Raw genomic sequence first — 25,583 nt, 5'->3', positions numbered from 1 at the left:
AAGGCCTCCCGAACTCCTGCTACAACGGAAGAGTCCAGGCCATTTTAAAGTGGCGCAAGGTTCTCACACGAGACGTGGCACTTCGTCAGCGCGACCGACCGCGACGGGGTTAATGGAGCTCGGACCTCGGTCGGTCGCGGTTCTCAGTAATGATGATTAAAAAGGGCGGCTTCTTTATTGCTGATCGAAGCATGACTTTGGCGATGGTTATCATCTCGCTTGCCATGCCCGGTTTTTGATGGTGGCAGTCACGTTGATGAATCGCCGGTGATCAACGTTCGACGGAATCAACAGTTATGATGAGTCAAACTGTTTGGCGGCGGCCCTGGATGCACTCAACTCTCGGGCGGTATAAAATGCGATTTCAGCATTGCATTTTTTAAATTCTTTTCTGAGCCTTCATCTTACGGTGCAGAAACGGAGAAAACTTGCTTCATGTCTGCTGCTTCGTTGCTCGCCAGGTCCACGTCTTGTAGAGCATAGAAAATAATATTGTTTTAGTTATCCAGTCTTATTTTGAACAACTACCTATTGTTTCTCTTTTGAACTTAATTTCAGATCCTCGTGACGTGTGACCTGGGGATTGTTGATTCTCGAAAAATCTCTACACGACTACATTGGCAGAAGGTTATTCCACTCCCAAGTCCCAAGCCACTAAGACATCAAACGAAAACACGCATCGACCGGCGTGAATTAAGAAGGCCCCACGGTCGAGCAAAATCTTGTCCGGACGACCGAAGACGACGCCGGTGCAGCGGTGCCTCTTAATAACGACGCGACCACGCATTCAATCAACCGTCATCACCATCGCCAACCACGGCCAAGCACGGCCACTTTATTCGATTCGATTCGATCGGGGAGTCCCCGGAGCTCGCCGAACGCAGCGCTCCAGAAACGCTCCCAGTGACACTTGGGGTGCCGTCTCCACGGTTCCAGTGGGACCGCCGGTCACGAAACAATCGTTAAAACAATGCCCGGTGCGCAACCGGAGCGGGGAGTAAACGCCTATAATGTCCTGCTACGTCTCCGGGGCATCCACAGGACACAAGACCTGCGGTGGCGGCCGTTTGCTGATGGCAGATTTTAATTGACCACCTTTCCGGCGTTCGGTCCGGGTTTCCGAAATCTCTTGAAAACCGCTCGCCCGGCACTGGTCGACTGTGGCGTGGCGTCGTCCGACCGGACTCGAAGAATTGAAGGCCAACCAGCCCCGAACAGGCCCACAAATCATTGCTTTACGCAAACGCGCGCGCGCGCTCCCCGACAACCCTGAGGTCGTCCCCCCGGGGGGGACAGTTGTGCGTGGGCCATCCCGCCATCCCCGTGACCGGGAGGTAAAAGTGTAAAAAAGAAAGGTAATACCCTCAAGTCGGTCGGACTATCGGCGGCAGCAGTTGTCCCGACCGCCCCCGGTCGGCCAAGTTGGCAAGTCTGGTGCCTCAAACACGATAGAATATTTATGATACCATCGCGAACTCGTTAGAACTCGGCGGTCCGTCCGTGAGACCCCAAACCAAATCGATTATACTGGGGCTGCCTGTGGCCCTGTGTTGTTCACCGTGCCATAAATAACCGATAACCAGCGCGAACGCGACGAGATTGTGTGTGTTTGTGTGTGGGGAAGAACTTTTCCTAACTTGTGTCGGTGTGTGTTGGTGTGGGTGGGAGAGAAAAGAGCTTTTTGTGAAGCTTGGCTGTAGCCGGACGGTCCGTGGATGTCCTCGACGATGGGACACTTTCTCGGGTCGGACGACGCATCCGAGATCGAGCCGTTCGATCCAGACTCCTTGCACGGTGCGGGCCACACGACGACCGGCACCCCGTCGACGGTGGGCCAGCGCAGCCGGAAGGGCCACCAGCCCCCGAGCCCCGTCATCGTCAGCGCGGGTACCAGCAACGGGCAGAACGGTGGGTCGCGCTCGGGCCGGAAACCCTTGCCCGGCGGAACTCCGCCGAAGCTGAAAACACGCGATTCCGATTGCTGCAGCATTAACTTCATAAAGTATTCCCTGCACATATTCAACACCATCTTTTTGGTAAGTATTTACGCCGGGTTGGGGTGCTTTTATCACGACACGTCACTGACGTTGGCGAAACCGTACAGGCAGCCCTTTGGTTTTAAGTATCGCAGTGACGTTGTTTTATTTAAAAAACGGTGATTCGTTTTAAAAGAGATTTAACTTCCTTTTTATGTTGCATGCTGGTCAAGGCATGCTCTGCTACATAATTTACTAGGGAAAACACGGAGCTTTACGAACTGATTCCCGCAGAAACTGTTAAACCAATTGATTGAACCATTAAACTAAACAAGGATTAGGAAGGACAAACTTAAAATAAAAAGATTAAAAATTAAAAATGCCAACAATAAAGCAGCATCAGGGACAGCAACACATCCATTTACTTCGTTGTTCTAAATAATTCATATTTAAATATTTGTTGTAACGTATACTGTTTATTTCTTGTTTCATGTTAAAGAAAGCTCAGAATAGAACTATTGAATAATAAGTCTTGATCTTATTTTAAGCGGCTCAGTTGTTTCTAAAATAGCGAAACAAATTGTGTAACCGTGTTTCTTTCGTTTCACTCTTTTTTACTATTATTTTCCATTATTTTATGGGTAATTGTTTTATTCCATCGGTATCGAACTTGTGCCATGTTTTCTGGTTCAAAATTTCGTCTCATTTTAAAATTTATATCATTGTTGACACAGTTAATGAATTATCACACTTTATCGAATACAGTCAAAAATGGATAGGTTCTAGCTAGTTTGAATTTGATTTGAATGGGTAGAAATATGGCGATAAACTATTCGCGTGGAACAATATTTATTTTAAGCACATTCAGCCCTGACCTTCGAATCCCGATTTCAATGGTAGAAAAAACAAGATAAGTCTGCAAAATTCCCTAAGTACATTCCGCTATCCGAGCTCGCTGCCAAAGTGAAACGACAGTTGGTTTCAGCTTGTGTCTAGAGCTTTGCGGTTCGGACAGACACGGTGCTAATTGCTGAGCTGCGCAACTACGTCTAATGAGCTGACATTAGCTTTCGCTAATTAGCTTTGAATGTACTAAATTTCTCTTGAGCTTAAGAGCATCTGCCGACCAAGCTTGGCGGTTGCCAACAGATAAACTCCTCACGTAACGATTTCAACGATTGACGCGTTTCTAATCTGAGCGTTTAACCTGCGGAGATCTGAGCTTTGAACGATGGGGATATGAACTCGCTGATTACTTTCCGTTTTGCTGAAGTACGTTCAAAAGAGAGGGAGCAGCTAATAAAATTTCGTACCTTTGCCATTAAACTTGATCCCAACTTATATTGGCCAGCACATAAATCGGAACCGCTGAACCCCTTTGCTCGTCCGTTTGAGAGTTAGAGGTTGTGTTTTGGCCCACACCTGTGTCAAGCCACTCAATTGCTCGACAACGCCGCTCTTGGCCATGGAAGGACACCCGGAGTATTGGAACTGGTTTCAAGCCTTTTTTAATCCGACATGTTGCTAACGCCTGACAGTTGCGGCCACCTATCAAACGAACGATAGAGAGAGAGGAAAAAAATGGCCATCGTACCGATATCGAAGCGCCCGAGGCATATTAAATAATTTCAATTCGACTGACTCATGCAGAATGTGAAACATTTCGAGCGAAAGGCTCCTCCGCCGCCGAACGTGCCCCTATTAGGGTTGAGATACTTTCCGGGCAAAGGAGTCCAGCGGGGGGCCCCAAAATTCTTTTCCTCCCCGACTGTTTGCTAAACGGTCCCCATAAAGTTGTCGTTTATCTAATCCAGCGTCAAGCGGAACCGGCGGAACACATCAGCACAATTCCGAGCCCACGGGTGGCTACATATTTGGAATGTTCATGTTTTGCCGTTTGGTCCCCGTGAATGTTTTCAATTCACGAAATCAAAACAAATCATCCGATGTTGCCAGATGAAGTTGAAGCCTCTTGGGCCAAAATTGAGCCATGGTCTGAATGCAAAGTGTCCGGGGCTTTGCTTTATTTTTTGCAAAAGAAGCGATAAACATTGGAGATAAACGACCAGAAATACGTCGAATCGCGCCCGACATGTACTCTCGCATCAGCAATGCTCGTAGGCATTCCGACTTTTTTCCGACGGCCCCAATTTCTAACAGTCAGCCGTGGCAGGGTCCGTGGCGTAATCAGAATGAAGGATCCCGCCGAGGGACACCTTCGTTTTGTGCGCTTAAGTGACTCTTAAAACACTCGCTGACAGATTGTAATTGATGACCATTGGAATGCATGGCCCGGGGAGGATCGTGAGTATTCCCTTGTTTTGAAATATTTTTCTCAAGAGTGCCACTCGGCGGCCGGGCGACCGACCCCGGCCCGGTGTCTTTGGACTCCCCGACTGCAAAGTGAGAAACGACAGTATAAGCTACGGCGGGGCCACACGAAGCGGATGATAATCTACCGGAGGGATACATTATTGGCCGGAAATCTCCGGACGCGAAGCGGACGCCAATTTTCTTATACCGCACAATACTGCTGCTGTTTGCCCCAATTTGACACCCATCGCCTCGGGTGGCCGGACGGACGGACGGACGGACACATTTTCTCAACAACAACATACCGTGGGCGTTGGCTCATATTTACCTATTCAGTTCTTTCCCGACTTTGGCTTTCTTGCTATCGGGTCGGTTCGGAAAACTTTTTGGAAAGCCTCTACCTCGGCATGCAGATTTTATTAACATTCCCTGAAGATATCCCGAACGTTATGGCGAGCGGCGAAACGCAGTTGTATCATAATTAGAGCCAACGATCCGATGCGCAACTGGTAGACAGAAGATCACTCTCTACATTTGAAGCTCATCGTATCGTAAGAACTAAAATGCTAAAACTGTAGTGTGAACAGCTACAAAACAAAATATCCTGCATCGTATCAGAAGAGCGTAAATGTATAATCCAAAGTGATGAAGCTGTACAATCCAAATTGATGAGCTCCAAGTGAAGCTGTCAAGTGATATGTTTAGTCGAAGTACTTAAAGTTAGCATTAAACTGTATGCATGCAAACGTTAAAGGTTCGAATTGCTCTGAGACTATTCGACTAAAACTAACGGAAAGGCAGGTAGGCGCGATGCGCGATGTTTGGGACGGCACAATAAAGTCAAATTTTTTGAGAATGGATCTACAATCAATCTGGCCCGTAATCAGACCAGCCACAAATGAACACTGGGCAACTAGCCGGGCAATTGTCGACTCGAAGTGAGGACACCAGATGACCGAGGCAAACTCCAGAATCGATCGGACGATACAGCAATAAATAGTTTTAAGACATACGGGATCCCGAAACTCCCTAGTCATGCTTATGAGTAGTCCTAGCTTCTTCCTCGCTCTTGTTATCAGGCTATCGATGTGTTCCTGGAACGTCAGTTTGTTGTCCAAGGTAACGCCTAGATCACTTACCCGCTTAACCCTAGTTAGCGTATTACCGCAGATCTTGTAATCCCAAAGGTTTGGCTCCTATTTCTGCTGAAGCTAACGGTTTGACACTTGCTAACACACACGGCCAGACTGTTTCTACTGCACCTAGTCTGAAGGTTATTGACGTCGACCTGAAGCCTAGGACAGTCCCTGGTGTCAGTGATCTCGCAAAATCGATTTGCCAGATGATTTGCCAGAGCCTTTTCGATTGGCTTCAGGATTTTTCAACTTGAGTTAACTTATTTTGAAACATATACTATTTTTGACAGTATAGTTGAGTTATCACACTTTGTAGACAAAAACTATAAACCCAACTAATAAAACCCTGTCTGATTTTAAATGCTAAAACATGTATCGTTAGTGATTGGTTGGTGTGCTATCCAACACTCATTTAAATTCTTATAGCTATTGGTCATGCTTATGCTTCAACAGTGTTTCGTCTTCATTTAACTTTAGCATGTCTACTTGTCGCGGTCCTGGATCACTGTGTTGCTTGGGCGAGTTACTCTTAACATCCAGATTTTCGCACCTATTCTAAGCCGGTCTTTTAGGCATGATAGCTTGATGACTTTTCTAAACAAATAAATAAATTGAAACCATTGTAAGCTATCATTTGTCACACTGAAAGCAGCATTGTTTGAAATAAGACCGTCTAATAAGAACCGACTTCAAGAAGTCAACAGTAGTTCAACCAAATGAACATTTCTCTCGTTATACGAAACGGACTCCAACGATTCCAGCGGGTTCATTCGGGTTGAGCGGGGCTTAAATTGCATGTAAGCAACAACCGCATTGTTGCGCCAACATCGGGACGCAGCCCCAGAATCAATCCATTCCCCGGTCCCCCCCATCAGGCCCCCCGATTTTATCTGCAGTGCAGGGCCCATTCGGCACATTCAATCAGCAGCAGCACCTGACGTGTAGGTGCCAATTATGACTTTCGTGTTGGGGCTCGGCGAATCGAATTTCGTCCGTGTGCCGCCTGCCCTCTAATATTGTGCCACACACATCAGCACCAAATGACAGCACCCGGGCCGCCTGTCAAATCTATCATTTAACCGGAAGCGCCGAAACGCCACCCTGAGCCTGGTAGAAAATTGGATCTCGCTGAAATCCGACGGATCCGCTTTCTTCAGTTCGCCGTTCCGTCTGGGCTTCCGTTCCGCACTGTTCTCTAGTCGGGGCCGGGTTCTGTGGGCGCCATCGGTGACCCCAGCCACCGGTCGTGTGTTGCATCGCTTTCGATTCGGTCCACTTTTTTGTGGTCCACCGGAACATAAAATCATGTATTTGCACATTCCATCGATAGAGGGCGCCCGGCGTGTCCCGTTTCGTTAGTTGGCGAGCACATAATTTCCGCAAGCGCGTCTTAAAAGCCGTACACAGACGATTACTACTTCTAACACGAAGCGAAGCGTTCGGCTGCACAAACAGTCCTCCAGGCCGGGATCGTAACGAGTCCTCCAAAAGGACGGGACGACGACAACAAACATTGACATTTGTGTGCAACTATTTTCTTTCAGGTCCGCTCCTCGATAACACCCGAACCAGGTCTTCGTCAGACTAAAGTGCCTGCCGCACCCGGTGTTCCCGGGTTTTGGGGAAAGGAAGTTCCGGGGCACGGACACACCACACTGCAGCGACAGCGCGGCGTGTGGTTTTGGCTGTGTTTGATTTGTACTTGAAAACTATTCCATCAACCCACGCCACGATCGATTGGGGCGGGTGGGCTACTCGAAAAGTCTCGAAATTCGATCCAGGCGTTGGTGTTTTCGAAACGCTAAGCTAACCCGCCCGCCGTTTCGGAGGTGGGGGGCCAAGTATTTGCCTCGGCTGGCGACACCGGCTTACGAAAACCGCTCACCGTGACAGGCTTCGGGGCTTCTGAAGGTGTCACACCCGACTCCCCGATCCAACTACAAATGTGATCAAATAAAGATGTGACAGGTCCGATCGAAACCTGCTGTGCGTTACCTCATCCCCGGCCCACAAACAAGTCTAGGTCTAGGAATCTGTGTCATTATTGTTTCGTTCGTACCCGTTCGTTTTTTTTTTGGTGTGTGGAGGATCGATAGCTCGCTATTCGACTGCCAAGAAAGGAACACTTCACGCTTCACAATGGTCTGGTAAGGTAAACACTGTAGAGGGTGAGGGGTTTTTCGTTATATTGAGATAATATTTGAAGTCCAGAGAATGCTGTTCGATTCTAGCAGAAGTTGAAGTATCATTTCCATACAACAACACCATCTTTCGCCCCATTACAACGGCCTGACGGCTGCAATGGGAGACGAGGTTACCCAGCGACTCCTGAACAATCGGCTACCCTGGTCATTGCCGCTCTCTCTTGGATACTCATGACTTGTTGCTCCTTTGTACCGGGACGGTGATAAAGTGTTGCTCTCGGAGTCTAATGAGTCGATCTGGGTCGAACAGATACCGATAGTAGTCCCAGCACCAGAACCCGATTCCGGAGTTTGTTTTGGCAAATTCCACCACCTGATGGTGCTCTGCGGTAGACGGGGAGCGTTATCGATTAGTGGACAAGCGTCGGATAGGGGGATTCCTTCGAACTACCGCAGTATAAACAATCACTCGAGCAGGTGTAATGTGGGTGTCGATTACATTGGTGGGACATAATAGTAACAGACAACAGCTGAACACTTCAAAGAGCCCAAGAGTATCGTCTCAAACGCGCATTATGCTTAATCGTAACATCTTAATTGTGATCCAATTTACTGATCGCCATGACAGATGAATGCCATACACGACTGTTTGTGGTTTACTAGTATAAGTTGGTTAACTATTTGATTATCGCCCTGTTATCCTACATCGCATTTCGGATCTTGGACTCGGGCCCACCGCGCCTAGTCACAGGCCCATTTGTGACACTGTGACATTTTGCATAATTTGCAACTTCATAAACTGCTATCGGACGAGCTTATCGACGTAATGGTTGTAACCGGTTTCCGATCGGATTTCTATGCGCCGGGCGGTACCGCCCGTTGGTGAACTTGTTGTACAGCATCCGCTACCGTAATCCGTGTTGTAAGTCCGTGTCCTGAGCCCGGGACGACGCCGGTCTACTACCATGGGCACATGGCCTATAAATCGTGTATCGGTGGCCACCATCCTGCCATTAGCGATTGGTTCGAGCAGCCGAGCAGAACATGAGCCCCGTGTTCATTGTCGCTTGCCCGGACGCCCGGGTAATTATGACAACAAATAATGATTAAACAATGACGATAAATTTGATTTACCTCATCCGACTGGTTTACTTTCCGCCTGACTTCGTGCGCCCCGACGACGACGGAGCGGCCTCGCAAAGAGATGAGGCCTCCGTGAAGCATGTTTTATGAAGCAAACGAAGCATAAAGTCGGCACAAAAGGTACACATGAAGTGTGCCCCGCCGTCGTCATCAGGTGAGTACGCGTTTGACGTCGAGAACAAGGAACCTCACGGGGAACCACTAGGCGGATGCTCATGAAATCATCGCTCGGAGTCGACAACTCGGGTCCGACGACTACTTCAGACAGCGGGGCCGCAATTCGTACTCACTCCGGCGTACCCGGGGCCTCGGTCTCGCATCGGTTGACGGGTGGAACTTCCCGTCCATGCTCTCAGACACACTACTCGACTCGAGTCAAGCTCGCAAGAATGCGGAAAGCCTCATCGCTGTCTCTCGAGTGACGCATAGCAAACTACCCAACCGGCACATATGGCACATTATCTGGGGGCCGCCTTCGAAAAGATATGAAATGAGGAAACATAAATAAAGCAACGTTACAGTGTACGGGTGCGGCCAAAAGGTAAACGAACACAGAAAGAAAAGCGTCAAGAAGCCGCAACAGGTGGAGTTGTTAATGCTCACGACTAGAGCTCTTGACTAGAGCTTGATGCTCAAAAGCGTAGCGTTTGGCTTTAATGTAATGTAATGTGTCAAAAGTAAACGAAGCTCGCTGAAGAATTCAACTTCAAAACAAACAAACTCAACTAGAACAAAATTAATCCATCGCCTTAACGCCTTAAGGTTTAACAATCTTGTATGTGATTAATCTTTAACGAACGATCAGGAATACTGAATTGACTTACAGAGACTTATTCACAGAGACAAATTCAAGTCCACAGTTACTTGTTGCCTAGTTTGCTCTGGAAGACCGCCCGCCCCTATCGATTTTCCGTTCCTTCAACTCACTCAAACGGAGCCGTTTTGGTAATAGCACATGGCGGCCAGACACGAAGTACCACGGTTGTCACAAGTTTAACGGTCATCGTTGGAAAGCGCGCCACGGAATCGTGTAATTTATGGGCGTTCGGCCGATCGACCGATCGTGACTGGGCCAGCCCAGGCTTCCCGGCCGCTGAACGGCCCAAAAAGTGTACCAACCCACTAATTTATGCCTTCGACTGCAGCAAATGAAGAATTATTACCCTCCGACGGCACGGCAACGGCAAAGTTCACGCGGATGTCCAGTGCGGTCTCTGGTTGGTGGTGTGTTTGGTCCGAAAGTAGTTATACTTTTTCTGCGGCATCGCGTGTGTGTGCGGGCTCGTCGTCAGTGTACCAATCAACAGCGCCCCACAGTGGGAGATTCATCGCTTAGGACCTCGCCCGAGCCGCGCGGAAGGGCTTCTTCGAATTTTGTCCCAAGAGCTCGTCCCGGGAATCAGTGCGAAATCTACCACCGTGCGGGTACGTCAGTGCGTCGTCGGACTCTTCATTACGCTTACGTGACAGCACGGACGTCAATACTGGGGATACCCGGACACCCGGGGTGGCCGCCGTGCACGGACGACCACGGTGCCACGTGTCCGAACGGAAGTCAACCATAAATCGTACCGAAAGACTAAAGCTTTTTATTTACTAACCAATTGCTGCCGCTCCGACTCTGACTCTCCTGATTCTGGGCGGCAAGTCCAGAGCAGTCCGTTATTTATGGCGCATGTTTTGGGGAAGACCACCGGTCCTGCCCGTAGTGTGTATGCGGCACGACGATACGCGCCACCGGGCGCCCTTAGGTAAACTGTTCGGGCTCGTGGAGAATGTGAGCCAAATACTTGCTTCTGCCATCATTCATTAGGACCAATTTCGAAGCCTTGCGCTGCCCAACTCGAGCCTGCCAATGGAACTCGAGTGAAGCAAATAATTAAACGAAACGGAAAGGTTTTATTTGGAAATCGAGACCACTACGCGCGAGGGCGAAGCTCTCTATGATGACTCTAAATTTTGCTGAGCCCGCATAGCACTGCGGTGTGCGGGGCAGGTTGGGCCATTTTTAGGGTCGTGTTCCATTAGCTTTGATTGCTTTCCAATGAAAATAGAATCCTCGCCCGCAAGAGAACTACAACACAAAAGAGGTCCTTGGTGTAATTTTCGGAATTAGGATGCCCACAATCAGTCTTTGCAACCGGTTGAACATGACACAAAATGCCATTAGCCATTCGAGAAACCACGAGAACTGGCTGCTGCACGTCCATAACGCGAACATTACACACTTGACATGAGCTGTCAGATAATTAGCAAAAACAGACACTAAACTATAATTGAATTTTACGTTGACTTTTCAATTGAACAAAATCTCTACGAAACTCGCAATTCATTTTGGAAATTTAAAAAAGTTACGTTTCAAATGCAAAATCACCATCAGCGAAGTAAAAACTGATCAACGAGATGACAACATTCAAAAAGGCTGAAAACAGATGAAACATTAGATAAAATGTTAAAACGGCTCAGGCAAATAAGGTACACGAGGCAACAGAATTAGGTGAATAAAGCAGAAAACAGACTATAGCAAAGCAGAGCACATTAAAGGATTCAATACGAAAGTTTTAAATCGTTTATTGCTTCACGTCTTGTTTCTGCAACAATAAAACAGTGCCGGAAACTCCTACTGAAATGTAAAACCAATTAAACAATCTTGAAATTTATTAGAAATAATGCTAGACCAACATCGGTGAAGGCAAACCGTGGAATTGCATCAAATTTCGCAGAAGATGGCTTCAATACAACTTGAACGTAGCGTTTCGCGTGCTATTTCTATTTTATGCTTCCTTTCGAATAGCAGAATTTCGTACAGTTTGAAGGAAAATAACGAACGACGAACGGGTCAGTTCGCCATCGTTATACAGCGCATTCAACAGCATTCTCCTGATGCGGCTGGCGCAAAGGCTTCTTTCACGAAATCGCGCTTTCTCGTTGGTGCCCGCTGACGAGGACACGGCACGATGCTGAAGCGTTTTATGCGTGGCTGATGAATTTTACGTCCCCATATTTCCGAAGAAATATCCGAGCTTCTCGTCACGGACATCCCGTCACCGGAGACGGAGGCACTTCACGCGGCCAGTCCCAGGCAGGCAGGCAGCCTTTCTAGTCTAAAGTGCCTTCTCGTGCCTTGGACTCGTCGGGCGCACGTAACCGGTCGGGCAAACATCTTTATGATGGGCGCTGATGACTCGATGAACGCTGGATGCACCGTCAACGAATGCATTCTGGTGCTGAGTGCGCCGGTGCACCGATGTTTTGTGCAGCATGCGCCACTTCCGTGCACTTCAAAGAAGGGAGCTTTGAAGGGAACAAAAACGATGCGCAATAAGCGGAAGATTCCGCACATTTGACGCGTCGTTTAATAATCTTGAAATGTCCTGCTGTCCTCACCGCGTGTAACTCGTTTCGGGTGCCTAACTTCTCCGACTCCGGTGAAAGGCGCTTCATTCAAGTCATTGTGTCCGGCATTGTATTATTGTATTCGTTTGAGCGTCTTTTAGTTTGACTTTCGCATTGAATCCTTTAATGGGTTTCCTCGCAGCATAGCCACAAACATATTTTTGTTGCTGTTTTTACCAGATAGAACACAGAACACAGATTCACAGAAATGGTATTCACTTTACAAGAATCACCTTCCTATCGCACAGTTTGGGATATCTTTTGGATGCATAATTGTGAAACGGAAAACGAAAGATCACAGCAACGGTGCCATCCCGATCTTAAAACATGCTCTTCCACTTATCCATTAAAATCGTGACAATGCCTATTTTCTAGCATGGCGGACATAGAGTACAGTCGTGAAAAAAGGGCCCTAAAATAGCCGTCTATTTTGGGAGCTTGCTCTCAGATCTCTCTTCAGAGCACTTGAATAAATTAGAAGAGCCTCTTGAATCGTCCCGCTACGCAAGGCTTTTGATTGGCCCCGACGAAGGTTGGACGTCAAGGATGCCGCGGTGGTTTGGGCCCCACCAAAAAACATACGTCGTTTGTTTCGTGGGCTCGGGTTATTATTTTGTCGGCCCGAAGCGCACACCGGCCCACGACGGGTACCGCAGAAAATTGGGAAATTATGCTCATACCCACGCACAACACCGGTTCGTGGAATTGTGCGAATGGCACAATCTTGACGATAGAAGCGAAGCGGCCCCGTGGCTCTATTTGATGATCTTGTAGGAACGTAACATACTCTTGAAGCCTTGAAGCAATCTAGATACCGATATACAGTTGAATATTTTGACAAAAAATTGCCTGTTCGAACTGAACCATTCTTTACAATAACAACGAACGCCTTATGTTTCGGGACAAAAAAATCCAATTCCGAAACATTTTTCCACGGTTCGAACCTGTGCGTTGAATGTGGAATGGGATAATGTCCAAATCGGAACGCTTAATTTCTGTGGCACGTGCTCTTCCAACAATCAACAACGCAGCGGAACAAACGCACGACACGAAAACTCAACGAATTAGCATTACATTATCAATAAAAAGCAAGACTCATAATAACGACTGTTTCTATACCAGCCTAAGCCACGTGATGAATCTTGCTGGCGGCCCCCTACCAAATTGACTAATTTTATTGCTTTAAATCATGCTCCATGGCTGCCGCCGCTGCCGAGTCGTGATCAATTTGAAAGAAATTCATATTCGATGTTCAACGCCACCCGCGTACGGATGGCTCGGTTTCGGTGTAGAACCGCACCGCATTCGATATCTGTCAATGATATGCTACGGGTGGCGATAAAAATATGCTGCCCGTGGCCCGATTCCATGCTGCCGGCACAGTAGAGAGCCCCATGGGTTTCGGGGCCTCTTCTCTTTCTTGGTTCTTAAAATTAAAAAAAAAAACGGGAAACGTTCGCTTCGCTATCAATATGCATGTTAAGTGAAATATAGCATGTTCCGAACGTGGCACCGTGGCCGCTCCTCCGAACGCCTCGTCCGCTCGCTGGCGTCAACGGTCAGACCGAGTCACCGAGACCTAATCACAATAAAAACTGTCGACATGAAACGCCAAAGCAAATAGGATGTACCTACGACAGTACAAACAGTACAGGCGACTAGGAATGTGCCCGAGCTCCAGTTCTGCTTTACTCTACTTTCCGGGAAGAAAAAAACTGGGCGGAATTTATGAACATGCCAACCATAAAACCTATCCAAACATTACGGATTGGTGCGTTTGTTTGACTTTTTGATAGACAAGTTTCGGTTCTTTCGCGTTTCCTTTCACCGAAAACGAATTGAAAAACGACTCCGGTTTCGGTGGTAGATTGGTGTGTGGACGTTCCGTTCCGTTCTGCGCCTCGGTTATCATACAACGACTCGGGTGGCGTGCTTTTATCTCACAAGTTCTTGGACGGGAACAAGAGATTGAGCCTCCCAAGCACGTGTTTTTAATGTTAAATGTTCGGCGATAGTTTCTAAGAAATCCAATAAGTCTTATGACGGCCCAATAATGTTAATAATGTTAATATGACGGCCCAAATATTTATTTCTCTCAAAGTGTAGTAGTAGTAGTAGTATATTTTCACATGTTTGATATGGTAGTTTACAATAGTGGTTTGCCAAGTGGCTCTTAATGGGTACAGATTATCTTTTCCTCATTGTCATGTAAATTTACAACCTAATCTGGTGGTAACGCATTTATCGTTATTCGACCTTTGTCGGTGGCTGGAGACGTAGATGCAGGAAAAATTTGCAAGAAAAAACCTGCGCTGGTTGGTCTTAAAATAACTTAAACATAACTTAATTATTCCTTATCTAAACTTAAGGCTATTGGGCCTGGACTATTTAGACTTGTATCCTAGCTAATTTACATTTGGTTGAGCAGGTTGGGTAGTTGTGTGTTCTATTTACTGGCCTCTTCTATTGTCTGATGGAAATTTTGTGACAACTTTGCAACGTGTTGGTGGAAAGTGGGGATGTTGCTCATTTTGTGAATTTCTGTTGTTCTGTGCCATGGAGGTAGGTTGAGGATGGTTTTAAGAAATTTGTTCTGGATTGTTTGGAGTTTTTGTAAGTGTGTTTGAGCGCAGCTGGACCAGATGGGGGCTGCATATGACATGATTGGTCTGATTAGCGATTTGTAGATAAGGATTTGGTTTCTTATTGACAATTTGGATCTTCTGTTGATGAAGCAGTAAGTGCTTCTGAATATTTTTTCACATTTGAGCCCTATATTTTCGATATGCGTTTGGAAGGTTAGACGCTTATCAAGGAGTACTCCTAAATATTTTACTGATTGTTTCCATTGAATTTCGGTGTTGTTAATTATTGGGCAACGGCTTGGGGTTCGGCGTTGGCTTGTGCATCTTGTAAAGTAGATGGCCTCAGATTTTGTGTTGTTAATTTTAAGTTTCCATGTATTGCAATAGTTGGAGTATTTTTGGAGTGCTCCATTTAGTTTGTTCGTGATACTGTTTGGGGATTTCCCTTCGGCGCTGATGGCATAGTCGTCCGCATATAGATACTGTGTGCAGTTTTGAGCTCTGGGGATGTCCGAGATGTATATATTAAACAGGAGTGGAGATAAGACACTCCCTTGAGGAACTCCTGCAGTTGGTGTGAATACTGTCGATTTTGCATTTCCGATGTGTACGGTGTTTGTTCTGTTGGAGAGGAACGATTGTATTGTATTTATGATTTGTTTGGGAAACTTTGTTTGGATTAATTTGTATACTAGACCAGTATGCCAGATGGAGTCGAAAGCTTTTTCCGTATCCAGCAGTACAAGTCCTGTAGATTTCTTATTTTTCCTGTTTTGTACGATGTTACTAGTTAGTCTGTAGATTTGATGAGTGGTAGATAGAAACGGTTGAAAACCGTATTGTGTGTTGGGTATTATGTTGTTTTTCTCCACATGATGTCTTAGCCTTGTTGCGATCACTTTTTCGAATAGTTTACCAAGGCAACTTAATAAGCTGATTGGCCTGTAACTTTCGGGATTTCTGGTATCTTTGCCGGGTTTGGGAATGGCGATTATTTTCGATTTTTTCCAGGCTTGTGGGAAATAGCCCATTTTCAGACATCCATTGAATATGTGCTGCAATAGTACGATTGCTTTTCGTGGAAGGTTTTTAAGCGATCTGTTGTTTATTTCATCCAGACCTACTGACTTTTTGTTTTGGAGGTTTTGAATTATGTTTTGGATTTCACGCGGCTTAATCAGGTCGGTTTGAAGATTTATGTTTGAACTGGTGTTATTGTAGTCGTTGACGGTGGATTCTACCCTTCTGTCCATTGGGCTTTTTTGGTGTTGCGTTATTGTATGGGATTTTTCGAAGCAATTTTTAATGGCTTCGCTTTTTTCTTGGGGGTTTAGCAGGAGTGCGCCATTCACTTTCAAAGGGGGTGTGGATTTGTGGCTTCCTTGGATGATTTTAAGGAATTTCCAGATTTTGTTGCTGTTTGCTGGTTCACGATTAATTGACTGTAGTAATTTGGACCACGAGTTATTGCGTAAGTCGTTTAGTTCTCTCAAAGTGTCCGTCGTCGTAGATTGTTTTGTTTCCCATACGGCCATTCCAAATTAAAACAACAATTTACGTTATCCAATCATTCAAATGTTATATTCGTAAATCGATGTAAATCAAGAGAAATTTAACAAATTTTTATAAATTACTCTACTGTTTTGCTTCAAATTTCTTGACACTGAAGCTGTGAGGTATTAAAAATAGCTTCCTGCTAATAGCTCAGTCGTGTTCAAAATCTCTGGCTGCTTTTCCTTCGCAAAGGTTCGTCTTTCCCGTCCATTGAACCTTCTTAAACTTCTGCTCCAGATCGGCAAGAAAAAGCGGAACATCGGCTACTTAAAGTAACAGTACGCAGCCCAGGGCGCACGTATCGATCACTTGGCCTGCCAGAGACCCGCGGACCGCGTAAAAGCCGGGCCGTCCTTAATTGGTAGCATACTTAAGCAAGCAAAGCAAACCACTTGCCAGCGGTCTCTCTCTCTCTCTCTCTTTCTCTTTCTGAGTGGCAGCACTTGTGACAAACGGGCGCCTGGCACTCCCAAGCCGATATCAATCCTTTCGGATGCGACCGGCGGAGCGCACTGCGAGAGGCTCGTTCCGGCGGGCGCTAATCAGTTACAATCGCAGCAGCAACAGCAACAGCAACAGCAGCAGAACCCCTTTTCCGCGGGCATCTGGTGGCGGGTGGCCGCGTGACTTTAGCCTCTTGATCTGAACCGCCGTTGCCAACCGGTCCTCCGGGGCGTGGGCCCGGAGACCCTGCTGACGTAAGCGTGCATGCGGGATGGTGCATTCAAACCGAGATTCGAATCGATCTTACTTTCCACTTGAAGGCAGTCCCGCACACTGCTATTACCCAGAGACCCTCTGACGGGCCGTCCGGCCGAGCGTGGCGCGTGCGCTGGTGTCGTGCTCCGGTGCTGCTGCGGCGTGGTGTTGCCGCACTACGGCCGAGCCTTTTGATGAATTACCAGCATTATAATGCTGCGGCCCTGGCGAGGTCTGGAATGCATCACCACCGGGGCCGGGGTCGGCAATTTACTTGGGCCCGGCCGGACCCATGCAGAACCGTTTGTTTGTCACTCGGATCCATTGAGGGGCAATTACGATGAATTATTCCGATTCCCCGACTAAATTGGATTCTTCATTGACCTGCGGTTTTATCAACGCGCGCCGGCTGCATGAGTCGTGTGTGTGCACGGCCTGAGGTTGTGGTGGCTAACCGCATGGTTTATGGCTTTGGCATTCTGCTGCGCCAGCTGGGATCTGGTGCCAAGAGGTTTGCCAAATGCAAAATCGATTAAGGCCCCGACATCGGTCCTGTCCATGTTCCGTCGACTGAGACAGGTTGTGTGTTGTGTTTATGGTTTTTTTGCCCGTCTTAATGTAAAGAAGGTTTTACGCTTCATTCTACGTTCTGAGCATTTCCAAACACATCCGTTTCTTAGCGATAGAAATACTTTCAGGATAATTGAACGAAACACGAGAATTTCCATGAAAGATGTTGAAAGAAACAAGAACGGTGAAAATATCCTACTCTTATGTTTAAAATAAGTCTGCAGGATTAAGTATGAAGTCTGATAAAGAATGCAGTGAATACAAGCCACTTCTCTCTGCGAGCATTGGCCAAGACCAATGTTTAAGGCAGTGCTGGCTTTGGAGCCGTAATTTAAGAAATAACACAGTTTTGAATCGAGTTTCCTTCAGTTTCAGTTTTCCTTTTAATTAAATTTTTTACTTTTACTGATCAACATTTTGTGTCACTTCCCTCTCTGATCCTCTTCCAAAAAAGAAAGAGTTCACGTACTTTCCTCTAGTTATTATCTACCCAATCTAGATATTATCCTACTTTTATCTAAATATGTTTATCCGCTTCATGCGTTATGTTTATATTGCCGCGTTGAATTCTTGATCCTATTCTAGCTGTTTCTAACAGGCAGTAAAACTCATCGAAAAGCATCGATTCTTGCTCTCACCTTCAAATGAGTGTATTCAACACTTACCAGCACTGGAATAGACGAGCACATAATTACTTGGCTGGCGCACACAACTGAGGCATTGTTTGTGGAATATAGTAATATTACATTCTGACGAGCCTTGAGCCTGCCAGTAAATGTTCTCATAACACAACATAGCGGTACACGCTCGATACCTCGATCCGATCCACCGTCCACCGCCGCCGTACCGTAGATGTGTCCTTTGCCGTTGTCGCAAAGCACACTTGCGGTAAATTGTAAACATATCAATGTCAACACACAGGTACCGGCTATCTCTACCGGCCCTGCTTAAGGCCTGGTGGGCTGCTTATGAGCCTTCGGGTCCCGAAACGCACGCGGCTATCGAGAAAGCATGTCGATGCAAACGAAATGTACACACCCGTGGGCCTGATGCTATTTTTCTGAATCATTAGCACCTAATTTTCGGAGCCCAGCTGTGTCGTGCCTTCCGGGCGACCAGCGGCCACTCGATGCCGTCGTGGGCTGGCGGTTTGGGAATGCTATACGCCTCCGGCGTGGGAAAATCCACTGGAACCAGTCACTGTGAATACAGTATATCAACAGCTTAATAGAAATTAAACACGGCTTTGGTTAGCACCGGTCGCATAATGTTTCGTGTGTTTGTTGTACGATGCTTGTTACTTTATGGAAACTTTATTGAAGTATCAGGCATTCAGTGGTAGAGTCAGAATAGTCTAGAGGTAACCGGAGCTCCTCCTGATATCAGATGGCGGGCAAACTGTTTGCAGTTGAGGGCAAGGCTTGGCACTATCAAGATGCACCTACTTATGGCTGGTACCATTAGGTTTCTGGGTTCATTTCGAAATTGCCATCGCAGTCTGGTTTGTATTTGAATGTAAACGTTTATTATCCTAATAGTATTCGATTGATTGGATACGCTCGGTCCGATATGGGGTCCGATCCGAAGATGGCTAAATGTCTCGTGCGGTGACGCAACGAACTGTAAATACTGTACCATCACGAACCACTACACCCTTCCCCAGTAACACACCAGTTTCAGATGAGCTTTACGACAGGCGGCAGAATCGATGACACACGGTCAGTTCGTGGAAAGCCTCTGGTCCGGCCCATCTTCTAGATTTTCTCGTCCCGGACCGTTGGCCGAGCGACCCGATTAAAGCAAACAGCACCGGACCAGTCCGGCGTCGGCCATCTTTATCTCTGTATCTTAATTCAATACGGCCTCGATTGGCGTCCTCCAGAGCGCATTCAGGGCCGCCCGGAGTCGCCTTGCGGGGCATTTGCAAAGTAGCATCGTTCAGAATTCGTTGTCGGAACACCAATCGCCTGGGCCAGGGACCGTAAACGTTAACTGTAACGTCTATTGAGCACAGAACAGTAGGGAAAAGATCGTTGGAATCGTTTTCGGGTGAAGTTCGGCCCCCGGTTTTACAGGCCTCGACCCAAATCGAGCATACATCTCGACATTCCCGAAAGCTGCAGCATTCATGGAACGAACCGGGAAATTTGGATTACGCCGAGTGTAGTCCCGAATAAAAAAAAAATGGGGAACGTTAAGATAAGAACGTGGGGAAAATGTAGGGAGCTCCGTCAATTAAAATACCATCAATTCAATTTGTTCAATGGGTTCCGTTCCCCTGATCGTCATCCGGATCGTCTCGTGATGCGAAGTTGTTTGGACCTAAGGCTGTGTACGATTTAATCATGTAAAATCGAACATCGCCGCTTCTCCGGTTTGTAATTGATTTTATGCAATTTCTTTTAAAGTGATGTGTATAATTAAACGGTTGTATATAATTCGACTGGAAATAATTCAATTCTAGAAGCTTTCTTTGATCTTCTATTGAATGAAAGGGAAAGAAAGCAATCAAATCAGCTGATTGTAGTTCACTCATCCGTTGTAGAGACACTCAAGAGACGCTACAGGATCTTACTGTTGCAAATTTAAAGCTGATATAACCTAAAAGGCGACTAGGTGGAGAAAAAAAACTGCAAGTAGGACACGTGTTTCATGCGACGTACGGCGGACCGCGGACCTGCCCATTTGATTCAATTACTTATTCGTTTCTCTTGGTGTTTTGTTGAGTTTTAAATTTAAATACTATTTGTGAGCTTTAAGTTTTCTTAACATATAACACTACAATTTCTCAAATATTTTGATATTTCAATTTGTGTGTATTAGCTAAATTTTTTCTTCTTATCATTAAAGAAAATAATAATAAATTTAGCAATTTTGTCTCAAATTCCGTCCATTTCTAAACTAATCCGCCCGAATACCATTGGTTCATTGCAGATATCGGGCCTGGTCATAATCGGTGTCACCCTGTGGACCGTGCTCTGGAAGCACCAGTACATATCGCTCCTGTCGACCACAAACTATGCCATCGGAACGTATGCCCTGCTGACCGCCGGCGTCCTGGCAGTGGCCGGCGGTATTCTCGGATGCTGTGGCGTTTGGCATGAGCAACGAGCTGTGCTGCTGATAGTAAGTATCGTTTTTGCCCTAAAGTAGTCATTCAAACCCGAAGTACACCCGCCCTACATTATTCCGCCACATTATTCACGAAAATGGTTGAAGGCCATTTGCGAACTATTCCAAATATTCCCACAATCTCACGATTTCGATTAAAAAATCCGAAACCACTCCAGCAACGCCAGGATGTTCACTTCGAAGACGACGTTCATAAATATTCGTGCAGCTGGTTTGCAGTCAAACTTCCTTCTCGCAGCTGTTTGCGGCTTTGTGGTTGAGAGCAATGAATTATTAATCATCCGATTGATTCCGGATAGCACTAACGCCGAACAGCTGACGCTGACGGCTCAGTAAACGTTCGGCTCAAGACGGAACCGTTCGATAAGAAGTGGCATCTGAACCGGATTCGACCTGGCCACTTTGCCTAGACGGCATCTCCGGTATGTTCACCGTTCCGACCTCACGCAAATGGGTCTTTGATGCAGATCGTTTGAGTTGCGATGAATAATTACCACTGCCACTACAACAGGTCACAGTCAAATGTCGGGGCCGTGGTGCATATAAATTCTTGGTCCATCTTGATCGCGCACATTCATCACCTTCACTACACGCGTTTGACCAACTTGGCCGGGGGTGGCCAGCAACCGATGCCGGAGTTGCTGGGCCGTTTAAAGCTGTTTAGAGTTTGGTCCAGTGAGCCGAGTATGATTAATGTAAATGAGAACCCAAACTTTTCGCGAGCCCAACGCTGCAAAACCGGCGCCGGAAGGAACAGTGTAACTGTTGGGCAAAGTTGCGCGAAACGGAATGCTAATTTCTGGCCGAGAAGTTTTGATGCTTTCGGTGTTTTCGGCACACCAAACTCCTTATAAATCTGCCATGTTTCAGTTTCTTAAGCAGATTAATTTAAAGATCAGCGTCACTTGTAAATTTGTTTTAAAGAGAGGTGAGTTTATCCTTAATGGCTGAAGTTACCAGTTTTGGTCCTTATTTTTATCAATTCGTTTTATCAAACAAATTAAATGTCTTGGTAGTTTTTCGCCCTCAGAAGACACGACGTTAACGCCGTTAAATGCCCTCTGTAAATGGAGATTCGCAGTAGTTTCGTATCCCGTACGATCCCCTCCACACGACGTCTGATCCGCGGACATTCGCGTACTGCCTTCGATAGGCGCAGTCTGGTGTACCCAGCACAAAGATAACAAATGATTTCAAGAGTGCCAACGCACACCACTCAGAGATCAGTGAATTGTCAGAGATTCCGTTCGGACCGTCCGTCAAATACCACTCTGGTCAGCGACTGAGCAAAAGTCGAACATCGAAATTGGATCAGAACCAGTCATGTGTGACAGCGCTCCTCTGGCTTTCGGGGAGCTAATCACCCCGTGCGCCCACCATCCTCCGCCGAAAGGGCCCACATTTCGGTGCCCAAATTCCCGGCCCCACCATTAATCACATTGATGTATGTTCAATTAAACGTCCCAGCGACAAGTTTATAATCGATTAATTAATGTTATGCGCTCTTCGCTCTATTCTATGTGGCCCCCGAACCACCCCGCCCGAGCTCGCCCGCCTCGCCCGCCTTCTCGTGCAAGTGCTTTTACATAACCTCAAATTCCCGGTGGCACTAATGTGACATTCGCTGTCGGCCGTACGTGCGTGCGATACGTGTTTGCGCGTACCGAAGGCCACCCCGTGACCAAACATTCGCTGTTTCACGCCTCGGCTAATGTTTGCTGTTCGAATGCTAAAATATACCTCCCCCCGCCGCGGGTTGGTCTCATCATCCACCACCACCCCCTCGGACATCGGCTGCCGAACGCGCGCGCCTACCATAAACACCTTGTCACGTGGTGACCATCGGCCCATCGGTCGGAACATGCGTTCTATCGTGCCCATCGTTGGGCCCCGAGTGGTTGGCCAGTTCAATTACAATACACCTCGCCCCACGCGGGAGCTCCCAACAAGGCGGCGGCGTCCACTAGGGGAAGGGACTCGGGCACGAAAGAAAGTAGCGGAGTTCGATTATAAATTAAATTCTATTACTGTCCGCACGCGGTCACGATTTTCATTTTATTGCTACCCGGACTAATGCTGCCGCTGCGTCGCATTCGGAATTGAAATCAGGCAAACTGGGCGAGATCGGTTCGGGGCGATAGCAGCAGGAGCCGCCGGCCGCGGTTCGGGATGGGGAACGTCGTTCTATAGTCCACCGAATCGGTGGACATCTGGGTTGCCGCAGGAGGACCGTGCGATGATGAGAGGCGCTTTTGATGGACCATCGACCGTCATCGTCGGGGGCAGTTGATTCGTCGATTACATTGACGTATGCTAATGTACCCGGGTCCGAATCTGGGCGCCTCTGTCGAAATGGTTTACCATCTCAAATGGGCCACAGTTTCTGGTTTCTGGCTAAACTGGTCTATATCTTCGTGGCACTTCAATTTTTCGAGGGTTGATGCTTATCATTAATGCATTCTGCTGATCAGAAGGAGGATTTCCATCGCCTCACGGCGCTGTGTGTGACGAACTGTCTACTCAACCACAGGCAACGCGCGTAGTTCCTCGATCATGATTGTAAAACGATCAAATGGCTGATCATTAGTGGCGTCATTGGGCAAATGGGCGCTATTAGACAGTATCAATAAATTTGTGTAAAATTAAGATTTGCCCAAAAGATAAGCTCATCGTGTCTAAAGCAATTAAATAAATAATCAAATTGTACCGCTACATGTTACATTAGACAAAATTAAATAGATAACTTGGTATCGTCCACACATGAGTCCACACATGAATGGCCCAGAATTGGCCAATAAGTTATGCACCGAACTAATTTTTACAACAATGAAACGTGTACAGTAACTCAAATTGGTTCCGTTACACCGCTCCCAAAGTCGTTGCACGAACAGGATGAGATTTATACACACACCAGTCAGCCAGCCTGGTAGGGGCGCGCCATGGGGTCATGATCTGGACGCAACGTTACCTAACCTAACGCGCGCCAGCCAACGCGACTTTGACTTCTCTTGCCGACCGACCGAGCCGAACTCCGAGCGCCAACAGAGCGGAACGGTCTCCGGTTTGATAAATCGTCCGAGATGATAAACGTACCGATAAGTGATCCCCGGACTCGCCCAAGCCCAGGCCCAGGCCCGGCTCACCATGTCTATGACGCAATAAATCAAACCGAATGCAGGTTAGCCCGTCCGTTACCGCTGGGAGTTATCCGTTTTGGGCCGCCAAAAACCCCAAATCCTCCATTGTCAACGGCATCGATTCGCGCTTTTTCGTATTCGGGAAATATTTCAAGCTTAAGATTTGGGGCTCGCGCTTGACGCGCGTGCAATTATATTGCATACATTTAGGCGCTCATTTGTTCGGTTACGTTACTTACCATACCAAACATTTGGTAGTCACGCAGATTGCATAACTCAGGCGTTTAAATACTTAAAATATCGTAAAGAGGTTATTTATTATACTTGAACGCTTCTATTACACATAAAATATTGACCTTACATTCTTCCTAAAACCCAATATGTCCGCCTGTCCCATACGAATTCCCCATAGTGTGTCATGGTAATTTGTTCTCCTTTCTCTCGCTCCTCGCAACTCCTGCGTGTCCTGCGTGCTTCATCTTCTATTCGATCTTTTTATTATACGATGCCATTCAATTTTTTGTTCCCCACCCGGCGCCCCCGTTCTAACAGTATCTGTGGTTCTCTTTCACTTCCAGTATACGTTCGTGCTGCTGTTTGTGTTTCTGCTGGAAGCGATCGTAGGAGGATTAGCTTATCTGTACGAAACGCAAATCGAGACCGAGCTCCAGCACAGCCTCAACGCGACGTTCATGGCGAACTACGGTGTAAGCGAGCGGCAAACGATGGCCATCGATAGTATGCAGCGCGAGGTCCGTATTGTCGTCCGTGGTGTCCCTAAACCGGCCCAAACCAAACACTGTTCGAGTGTAATTAAATGTTGTTTCATTTATCTTCCTTCCCGTTTCCGGATCCCTCTGCTCTCCATCACTGACGGTGAATGGCGTCCCATCCTGCTGCTGGCCGTTAAATAAATCTGCCCCTGGACCTGGCGGGCGGTGCAGTTTTCCTGCTGCGGTGCCGTCCGTTTCGAGGACTGGCGGCACAGTGTTTGGCTGCGATCGAGGCGAAAAGATCTGATACGGCCCACCGAGGGCCGGCTGGTGCCGGACTCGTGCTGCATCACCGTCACGCCGAGGTGCGGGTTGCGCGATGGTCCCAGCAACATCCACTACACCGTGCGTACCGTCCAATTCCAATCGCAAACCCACTCGATTCAACCCACTGAGGGCCACCTCCTTGCGACCTTTCGCGGGTTGATCAATTTTAGATTTTCACCTATCTCTCTGTTGTTGTTACCGTAGGGCTGTATCTACGAGATGACGGATGACCTGAAGTACCATCTGATTCTGCTCGGCGCCATCGGGCTGGGGCTGAGCGTGATACAGGTGTTCGGCATGATACTGTCCTGCTCGCTGTACGTGAAGCTGAAGAATGTGCTCGACTGACAAAAGCCAGCGGATCCAATAGTCGAACTAATGGATCCGCTGCCGGACAACATCAGTCTCATCTACGGTTACGATGATCAGCGCATATGAAAGCACCCACAAGCACCGGCGCGGCCTCAGAGTGGCCGTGTGTGTAAATATATGTACAGTTTTGTGTACCGTCAAGCTGGAGCCAAGAGCTGGGGTTTTCGTGGAAAACCCTACTCGGCTACCGTGCCCCAGCTACGTGAATCCACAATTGCCAAAAACGGAAACGGTTAAGTAAGCCACCCGGTGTACCTACCGGGAAGGTCGAGTGTTGAGCAAGGCCATGATTGTGTACAAAGTGAAATAAAGAAGTTTGTTAAGAGAGACAGGTCGGCGCCACGGTTTCTTTCCGCCCAATCCAGGTGGGCCTACCGAAATACAGG

General features: G+C 47.3%; 1 protein-coding gene across 1 annotated transcript; it reads left to right on the top strand.

The window, feature by feature from the left end:
* Positions 1-1,662: 1,662 nt before the first annotated feature.
* On the top strand, positions 1,663-25,514 carry LOC128267807 (CD151 antigen-like). Its single transcript, XM_053004732.1, has 5 exons — positions 1,663-2,036; positions 20,451-20,642; positions 24,364-24,537; positions 24,730-24,903; positions 25,030-25,514. The coding sequence occupies exons 1-5, from the start codon at positions 1,716-1,718 to the stop codon at positions 25,171-25,173; spliced, it is 1,005 nt and encodes a 334-aa protein (XP_052860692.1). The 5' UTR covers positions 1,663-1,715; the 3' UTR covers positions 25,174-25,514.
* Positions 25,515-25,583: the final 69 nt, after the last annotated feature.

Source organism: Anopheles cruzii, chromosome 2 (genome assembly GCF_943734635.1).
Source record: "Anopheles cruzii chromosome 2, idAnoCruzAS_RS32_06, whole genome shotgun sequence".
Lineage (NCBI taxonomy): Eukaryota > Metazoa > Arthropoda > Insecta > Diptera > Culicidae > Anopheles > Anopheles cruzii.
The sequence above is the reverse complement of the archived record's forward strand: the minus strand, read 5'-3'. Positions and strand labels throughout refer to the sequence as shown.

Coding starts and splice junctions, on each gene's coding strand:
- LOC128267807 (XM_053004732.1), top strand. CDS start 1,716: ATGTCCTCGACGATGGGACACTTTCTCGGGTCGGACGACGCATCCGAG. Junction 2,037..20,450: donor TATTCAACACCATCTTTTTG/GTAAGTATTTAC, acceptor GGTTCATTGCAG/ATATCGGGCCTGGTCATAAT. Junction 24,904..25,029: donor CCAGCAACATCCACTACACC/GTGCGTACCGTC, acceptor TTGTTACCGTAG/GGCTGTATCTACGAGATGAC.